A 9,508-nucleotide genomic window follows, 5' to 3' on the forward strand; every position below is an offset into this window, starting at 1 on the left:
CTAATGAAACCATAATCATAACCGTTGAGGTGAAATCAAGTTGAGGGATGCCGAGACAAGAGCTAAGAATGTGATGCTGCCTATCTGTTGCCTCGGCATTCAACAATTTTAATAGTAGCAGTCATCACAACACTACATATCACTATTCATCATCGGTAAAGCTGAAGGTAGAGGAGGTGGACGAACCAGTGCTAGGCCCATCGATAAACAGATCCACGCTGTCCACATCAATGAGTTCCAATTCCTCAAAAATCGTTTCATCTGTAATGCATTTAGTCGGATCCTGCAGAAACACAGAACACATAAGAACTACAAAAATATTCTTAAAATAGCAATTGTTCAAACACTTACAATTCTAGCATATTTCCAGCAATTGATGGCATTCACATTGTTGCCCAGATGCAGATTAATCAGAGCCAAGAAACCCCAAATGTTCGGCATGTGTGCACCAAAGGAGGTGCAGGTAATAAAGCACTGCAGTGCCTTGTTGAAATCATACAGCCTGTAGTAGGCTTTGCCCATCAAGTAGTTGCAGAAGAGCGACAGTAGTTGACCGTCAAAGGGTTGACTCAACGCATTAACTGTCTGGTCAAAGTTCTCCATCTCATAGGATATGTAAGCGAATCGTAGTTTGCTCAGCAAATAGTTATCGCGTTCACCCTCAAAGACAGATGATTGATCCACAATGCGCTCATAGTAATTAGCCGCCTTCTCCCAGTTGCCGCGTGCGAATTCAACGTTGCCATTTACCTGTGCCACAAACGCTGCTTGGGGCGTCTAATATTAAAAATTATTAATTTAGCAAAAGCATTAATCTTGATTTAACTTACCAGCTCTTCCTCCTCGCCGTTGTCCTCGCCAACGCCACCGTGTTCGACGGGCTCAAAATCGTCATCGAGCTGTTTAAGCAGTATTTTCAGCTGTGTGCTAATCAAATAACGATCTACCTCATCACACTGCGACTGAAACTCATTAAAGATCACCTGGCCAAATTCATAAAGGCCCAGACGCACAAACAACTTGAAGCACATAAAGAACATGTGGCCGCTTTCCTTTGCAAGTTCAGGAGTCCTGTTCAATGAAATGCCCCAAATGCTGAGAGGTGCCGCAGCCTCATTCATTCTATGCGGCGGGCTCGTCAACTGTTCCTCAAGACGCCAGCGTGCGTAGTTGAAACCAGGCGCATAATCAAAGCGCTTGTAATAGCAATAAAGCAAAATCCAACCATCCAAGTTGCTAACATGTGTCTCTGCATATTGTGTTATGCTATTCAACAGACACTCATTAGCATTCGACGAGATTGTGGGATCGGGATCATCGCGTGTGTCCACATAGTTGATGAATATGCGAATCCAACCACTATGATCAGGATGAGATCAATTAGAAATGCACAAAGATATGATGGACACTTACGCTAAATAATCTTGTAGCGGTGAAAGAATTTGGACAGTTTTAAAAAAGGCCTTGGCAGCTGCATACTCAGATTGTTCCATTTTGACAATGAGATCATAGAATTCGAAAAGCGGCCCACCGTGATCTTTTTCCTGAAACACAACATAATAATTAAATGACAAACTTTCTTAATAATTAAAAATGATTAATAGAAGCTGATTGCTCATGGAATTGATTGATTCATAGGGCAGTCTATTGAAGCGATTAGATGTATGATATTTTATGAGTGTAATGATTTGTCAATTAAGGCTAATAAATCAATAACCAGGCATTATCTAATCTTCCTTAAGTCTGACCTTTTCATAGAAATAACTAGCCATGCGCTTATCCCCCACCGCATTCATCAATTTGATGGCATTCATTGCATCAAAAAGTTGTTCGCTCTTCTTGTGCCTATCCATAATAAGCTCATCAAAACCTTCGTCCTCGATCTTTTCCAGAAGGTTGTGTGTACGCGTCTCCAACTCATTGAATGCAAGTACGCAGATATTCTAAAATTTAAAAAATACAATTTATTATATATACATATATGTATATATAATACCATAGATTTCATGGATACTCACTCGGAACTCATGATTGGAGCTGGTGTGTATGCGATTATTGAAATCACTGCCCACCAATTTCAGCAGTATGTTGCTGAGATTCTGCAACGCACAGCAGAAATGATTGCGCTTCTCCTCGACGCTCTGCACATTCTTGTCCACAATATAACGAATCGTATCGCGTACGAATGCATCAAAACGCAAATATACTTCACGTTGAATCTCACAGAGCGTCGCTTTCGGTGGCTCCGATGGCGGTTTATCGCAATGCAACAGTCGATTCTGGCTTATGAAGCTCTCTCGAAACACCTTCAGCTCGTGATAGGTTTCACCCAGCGGTGCCAAGAGACACAGCTTGATGATGGCAAAGGTGGGTTCCACGGGCTCTGTGCTGCTGCGGCGTTGTTTCGAGGTGCTCATAGTGACCCGCTTCGTCTTCACCGGTTTCTTTTGGATGCCCAGATACTTAAGCTCCACCGCAAAGCGAATTGTTTGTACTGCAAAAAAGAATGCAATGAATGTTAAATAGTTATTAGTAAAGCCGCAGTTTTGACTGTAATATATCGTGTTATATATTGTGTTACTTGCCACCGGGAAAAAGCATAATTGCTGGATCCAAAATCCCCTCGAATACCTTTTGCCTGTTGGCTTTAGCTTGTTTGTTGTCCTTTGTTGTTCCTTTGTTGTCCGTAGCGCTTGCTGTCTGAAAGGCCTCCACTAAAATGATATAACGTTGCAGGATAAATACATTGTACAATATGTCGGACATTTCACGGGTGAGAATATAGCGATGGAATGTATTGCAGATCAGAGCATTATCGAATTGTGGACTTATGGCATTGAAGACCACGTCTAAGTTCTCGGAACGCATGAGCTGCTGGAAAAGCTGATGGATGGACACCTCCATGGTGGACTTGAGCCCCAAACAATTGTCAATATCCACATTGCTGCGAAACGATTCAAAGAGCAAATAACTATGCTGATTGGCAATGCAAACGTCGCTGAATCTGTTAAAGCTGCACCAAGGAATCACATGGTATTCGTTGCGTGTCACCGGCTGCGTGGAACGAAAGCTGAGCTGCACTTGAAGGGTGTCCACATTGAGTGTATAATTCTCACTCAGATTGTAGATGGACTCGAAAGACACAAACGCCATATTGGTGAACGTAATTTCTTTGGCAATGGGCACCAAAGTGTACAGATGCCACTCCGAGTGGACGGTGCAGCGCAACTCGTTGGGCACATCGGGCACGGGGTAGAGGTAAAGTTCCTCGCGCACCATGCAACGATGATGGCCAAAGAGTTTGATTAGATCCAAGTATCCCACGCAAAGCAGCAGCAGATCGTCATTGTCGGCAAAGTAATCCACGTCGGTATTCACCTGGGCTGCGTCTGGAGTAGGCGACAGATGTGTCACATCTTCAATAACTGCAGCGACTGTGTTTTCTTCTTTATCTTCTTCCGTCAGAGACGTTTCCTGCTCCACCTCGGTTTCCGTGAAAGTCGTCGATGATTCCACTTTGCGCATGTAGAGTTTGATGAGCAGTGGATTATCTGCGGCCTGATTAATGCGATCCAGGTTGTCCTGCTGAAAGATTAATGTGTATGTGGGCTTGGTGTGGAATTCTTGCTCCAAGATAATGCCTTCGGTGTCGTATTGCTCTACGCATTTCACAATGACGCTTCCTCCTTGATCCATGTGTATTTCGAGTGCATGTTTTGTGGTGGGCAGTATACCAATGCTGGCCAGCTGAATGTATAGAAATATATTGGGTGGTTGCGGCTTGGAGTCATCATCTGTGTTCTCTTTTTTATCTTTCTTTTCGCGTTTAGGCGCCATTGTTTTCGTAACAACTTTCAGACGAACGTTAAAATTAGTGTTGCGCAAATTAAAATCGATGGATAGTTTACCAACACTTAAAACAGCAAAGAGTTGGCAGCTCGATTAAAATGTATTGATAACTACGTTATTGCATTGTGTAAATATTTGTAGTGTATTTTATCCTAATTTCAGAAAAGTTATCGGTTTGAACGTTTCGTATTGTCAATTGATGACTTGATAAACACACACAATATAAATGGTTTGTAAATTGGTGGCAGTTAATATAGGGCTGTCGTTTTGGTATATTAGCATAATGTAATACTCGGTCACACTGGCACTGTCAGACCAACACGTGAAGCGCGCAATGGACAACAAAATATTATGCAAGCGTTCAATATTTTTGTAAAAATTGTGTAAATTCTAATACAAAACGTTGCAATTGCAACTCGCAAACATGTATCGCTTATTGGGCGTCAACCGCGCTGCAACTGTACAGCGTGTGCTACGCTTGCCGCCGCCTACCTCAACAACAACAGGCTGCAGCAATTGCGGCAGCGCTGCGCATAATTTGACACAATATCAGCAATACTATCAGATGCTTTACCGTCCTGCGCCGGCAAGTAAGTTAATATACATATGCTAAATGTGCGTTCATATATTAAATGCGTAAATCTCGTAGCAACAACTGCAATTGCTTTACGCACACAGTCCACCACACCCACACAAGCAGACGCCTTGGCTCAGGCGAAGAAGAAACGTTTACGTAAACCGCGCTATGCCAAATATGTGGAGCTTTTGGAAGGTAATCTCGCTATTTACAATATGTTGTGAATGAAAAAACTAATGTACAGCTGCTTGCAGTAACCGAGCTCACTGCCAGCGAGCGCAAGTCGCGAGTCAAGCGCTTGAAGTCAAAGAAATTGGCCGAATTCATACAGAAAACACAAATGCAAATCCTCGAGAAGCGGGCACGCGAAGAACGACGTGCCCAGAAAAAAGGCGAACCCTGCAGTGGTGAGGCACAGCTGCAGCTGGAGGAATATCAACAATTAATACTGGATAGCCACAGCAATAGTCCAACAAAGTTAAAGAACAGTGAAGAAACAGTACAGCGGCAGCCCGCAGAATATCAAAAGTTCGATTTGGATGCGGTAGACAGTTCGATATTGGAGGCGGGCATGTACGATGACAAGCCTATAATATTCTTTGGCAAGGATACGTACACCAAACAGATAATTTCGAATCCGACAGAGGTGCACAACATACTAAAGAGCTTTAACAATTATCGGGACATTCTGGAAGGTATTGAACATGAGCGACAGGACAACATTGAAGCGGATTTGGCCAGATTTGGGTAAGTAATAATGATATATGAATAATTTCTTATCTAAACGCGATTGTTTCTACAGTTTAAATGCACCTAAACTCGCCGTAGTGGAGTCAACTTTGTTGGATCCCTTTGAATCGAATGAGCCTTACATCGATGATCAGCAGCAGCCCCCGAAACCTATTCAGGAAACTAGTGTGCAGTCGAAAATAAATGCCGTAACAGCAAAGTCCAAAAAGCGGCAAGTGTTTCAACATATTCCTCAAGGGTGTCACATACTAATTGTTTTATTTTTTATCAACAGCTTCAAGTCAAAGGTGCATGTCAATGAGGAACAAGAACGTCTGGCCAAGCAACGCGCATTGAACGTCAATTTGACCACATATCTCAATGTATGCGTCTCAGCAAACATGCTGAGTCGCGCGCTCTCCACAATCTTTGCCTATCGCAGTCGCGCCAAAAAGAACAACATACCGCAGAAGCAGAACATCATTACCATTGAACTGTATAACATTCTGTTACATGGCTATGCGGGCAAAGGTTCTTTTGACCGTTGCCAGGAGCTGTTCAAGCTTATCCATGAGGATGGTCTACAGTTTAGCGAGCAAACTTATGCAGCTGCTTTCGAGTGTCTTGGACGCGTTGAGTCGGATGCAGAGAATATAAAATTCATTGAACAGTACATCGAACAGGCTGAACAACAAGGATATACGCTTAATCAGATTATGGATCGCTCAAAGTTTGTGTCTGATCAACGTGATATAGCGCTGGATGCCATAAGGCGAGTACGTGCCGATTTCACGCCTGTTTATGTGCCACCTCAGTTGGGCTACGACAACGAACTGCTCAACGATCTCAATGCATACACTGTTCCCGTGGGCGCTGAAGCCGAGACAATAAAGCAGCAGGATTGCAGCATTATGAATTCAAAGCTTGGATATAGTAAAGCACAATTGGAGCAGCTGGCACGTGAACAGTTGCAAGTGGAATTGGATGGCAGCATTACCATCAAGTCTATTGAAAAGCCCAAGGAATTTGCCAATGCCAAATTTTGCGTAAGTCACAAATATCAAAAATATCAATGTCAAACTGTTTGATACTCAATTTTCTGCTTGCAGCGCACTAAGCTTAAGGAATTGGATCAAACGTGGCGTAAACAAATCTCGGCTGCCATTGTGCGTGATATGAACACGTTGCGTGCTCAGGTGCGTTTCAAGCCGCATGGATACATGAACTACTATACGTACCTTAAGGTGCTGGAGACGAGCCACTTTACGGACATACTCATCAAGGAGATCTATAAGCTCGCCGAAGGGTCCGAGACTTTTAGTCCCACCGTTGGTCAGCTGTACAAGGAACTCGGTCAGAGGGTGCAGCAATGCTATCAAATTGAACTGAAGAAACACAATGGTACGTTGGAGAAAGTTGGCGATATTTACAGCTCGTACTGTGAGCTGTGGGATAGCGGCAAGAGTCAGGATAACACAAGGCAAATGTGGCAACGTTTGGTGCACGATCAGCGTCATAGTGGACCCTCCATGGATCTGCCCGAGGTATCTTGGCCGTCGAATGTATTGATCGGTGTGGGACGTTTCCTTTTCAATATTTTGGTGCGTGACATCAAAATTGATGCGCATATTATGCGTCAAAAGAAGACAGCAACGACAACGCCACAGAATCTATTGCCTGCCTTCTATACGCTGTTTCGGAATCAGGGACGTTTGGTCAAGGAGGAAGTCAAACCACATCCCGTGTTGTCGCGTTTATTGCGCGCCTCACGCCAACAGACGCTTACCTTTGACGCGAATCTGGTGCCCATGCTGTGCCCACCCCAACCCTGGAGTACGCCACACAACGGCGGCTATTTGCTGAACAAATCGGAGCTGATACGTTTGCCACAGCAGGCGGTGCAGCAATGGGAACGCATACACGCCTCCAATCCGCAGCATCTCTATCCGGCACTCGACTCGCTCAATCAGCTGGCCAGTGTGCCGTGGCGTGTTAACACACAGCTGCTGGATGTGATCATTAAGGTGTTTCAGAATGGCGGCGATGCCAAACTGGATGTGCCACAGCCGCCCAGCTCGTTGCCAGCATTGCCCACGCTGCCTGCGGCTAGCGATAGCGAGAATCCTACGTCGCCAGCTGAGCGTGCCAAACAGTTCAGGGATAAGCTGGCACATCGACGCAAACAAAGCGAGATGTACAGCTTGTGGTGCGATGCGCTCTATCGTCTGTCGCTGGCACAGCACGTAAGTCAATCAAATGATCTTCTTTGTGCAATTCCTTATTAATTCTCACTTTTCAGTACCGTGACAAGGTCTTTTGGCTGCCACACAACATGGACTTCCGTGGACGCGTTTATCCCGTGCCGCCGCATTTGAATCACTTGGGCTCTGATTTGGCGCGTTCGATGCTCATCTTCGATCAGGCACAGCCGCTGGGCGTTGATGGTTTCAGCTGGCTGAAACTGCACTGTATCAACTTGACGGGCCTCAAAAAACGAGATTCAGTGCGTGAACGTCTCCTGTATGCAGAGGAGATTATGCCAGAGATACTGGACTCGGCGGACAATCCACTCACGGGTCGCATGTGGTGGTCAAAGTCGGATGAACCATGGCAAACGCTTGCTTGTTGCATGGAGATTGCCAATGTGCAACGCTCACCCGATCCCAGTGCCTATCTGAGTCGCTTTCCCATACATCAGGATGGTTCGTGCAATGGTCTGCAGCATTATGCGGCATTGGGTCGTGATCAAGCGGGCGCCTGCAGCGTTAATCTGTCACCTTCGGCTATACCGCAGGATGTGTACAGTGCGGTGGCGGCGTTGGTAGAACGCACACGTAAAACGGATGCCCAGAATGGACTCCATGTGGCGGCAGCACTGGAGGGATTCGTGCGACGCAAGGTTATCAAACAGACGGTGATGACAACGGTGTATGGTGTGACACGTTACGGAGCACGTTTGCAGATTGCGCGACAGCTGAAAGATATTGATGACTTCCCCAAGGATTGGGTGTGGCCAGCGTCGACGTATTTGACCACAAAAACGTTTGAGAGTCTGCGTGAAATGTTCACGTCGACTCGCGAGATTCAAGACTGGTTTACCGAGTGTGCCCGCATGATTGCCGGCGTGTGCATGCAGAATGTGGAGTGGGTAACGCCGCTGGGTTTACCCGTAGTGCAGCCATACAATCGCCAGGACACAAAGCATGTGCCACGCGCCGGGCTGCGTGTGACCAACAGCATGTCAACGGATCTCTACGAACGTCCCAATATCCTGAAGCAGAAGAACGCCTTTCCGCCCAATTTCATTCACTCGCTGGACTCGTCGCACATGATGCTGACCTCGTTGCAGTGCGAGCGCCAGGGCATCACCTTTGTCTCGGTGCACGATTGCTTTTGGACGCATGCGTGCACAGTGCCGGAGCTGAATCGGGCGTGTCGCGAGCAGTTTGTGGCACTTCATTCGCAACCCATTCTCGAGCAGCTATCCAAATTTATGCGACAAACCTATAGCTTCCGAGACACGTGAGTTTGTTGAATCTATTTTGCCATACAGCACTTTATTAACTAATTGTATTTACAGCGAATTTACCAATGATGGTTCGGTGGAGGATCTGTCGAAACGGCAGCTGAATCGCACACTGAGACAACTGCCACAGAAAGGTGACTTTGATCTGCGCAACGTTCTTGATTCGGTCTACTTTTTCAGCTAAAAGGAAATGTGCCTAATTCTGTAGTCATTAGCTTAAGATTTTGTTAGATTTGTTCAAAAATTGGATGCTTTTAATACCAAAAGAAAATTGTAAAACTAAAGGAAATACCCAAAGCCGAGTGCAGCCGCAAAAAATGTGATTTTTCTAAATGTTTACAAGATAAAACATACATACCTAACTTAAAATAGCCTAAAACGAAACAAAACCTAATTGTTAATTTATAATTCGTTGATTTGAATTGGCATATCTACTGATTTTTATATACTACACATACAACTAGTATTTCTACTGTGCAAAAGAAGCTTATTTATGAAATAAACCAAAACGAAATATTGAAAATATTATTAAAAGTGACACTTGATAAATGCAATAAACAATAATACTATATTTATGAAATTGCAAACTGAGTTTCTCTTTCACGCACTGGGCGTCTGAAATCTGGACTTTCAATTCTTGCTTGGGATATTCATTGTTATATAGGATTTATTTAAAATATTATTTTATGTTTAGTGTTTAATTCATTTGTTTATTGATTATCATTAATTTATAACTATTATACTGAAGAATCCATTAATAATTTTCTGTTTATACTTTTTTTTTTAATTTGCATTTTTTTTATTATTGAGTTTTTCTTTTATTTTAT

General features: G+C 44.1%; 2 protein-coding genes across 2 annotated transcripts; one reads left to right on the plus strand and one right to left on the minus strand.

Moving 5' to 3' along the window:
• Positions 1 to 24: 24 nt before the first annotated feature.
• LOC133850347 (uncharacterized) lies at positions 25 to 3,998 on the minus strand. The gene is made up of 7 exons (XM_062286407.1): positions 2,586 to 3,998; positions 2,019 to 2,494; positions 1,749 to 1,943; positions 1,414 to 1,544; positions 831 to 1,359; positions 352 to 777; positions 25 to 283 (listed from the first exon to the last, which is right to left on the minus strand). Exons 1-7 carry the CDS (start codon positions 3,835 to 3,837, stop codon positions 143 to 145), a joined length of 3,150 nt encoding a protein of 1,049 aa, XP_062142391.1. The 5' UTR covers positions 3,838 to 3,998; the 3' UTR covers positions 25 to 142.
• A 46-nt stretch (positions 3,999 to 4,044) lies between these two features.
• On the plus strand, positions 4,045 to 9,245 carry LOC133850346 (DNA-directed RNA polymerase, mitochondrial). Its single transcript, XM_062286406.1, has 8 exons — positions 4,045 to 4,439; positions 4,499 to 4,621; positions 4,681 to 5,173; positions 5,229 to 5,387; positions 5,451 to 6,201; positions 6,265 to 7,398; positions 7,455 to 8,677; positions 8,736 to 9,245. Exons 1-8 carry the CDS (start codon positions 4,274 to 4,276, stop codon positions 8,863 to 8,865), a joined length of 4,179 nt encoding a protein of 1,392 aa, XP_062142390.1. The 5' UTR covers positions 4,045 to 4,273; the 3' UTR covers positions 8,866 to 9,245.
• The last annotated feature ends 263 nt before the right edge of the window (positions 9,246 to 9,508 follow it).

This window comes from Drosophila sulfurigaster, chromosome 2L, assembly GCF_023558435.1.
Source record: "Drosophila sulfurigaster albostrigata strain 15112-1811.04 chromosome 2L, ASM2355843v2, whole genome shotgun sequence".
Taxonomy (NCBI): domain Eukaryota; kingdom Metazoa; phylum Arthropoda; class Insecta; order Diptera; family Drosophilidae; genus Drosophila; species Drosophila sulfurigaster.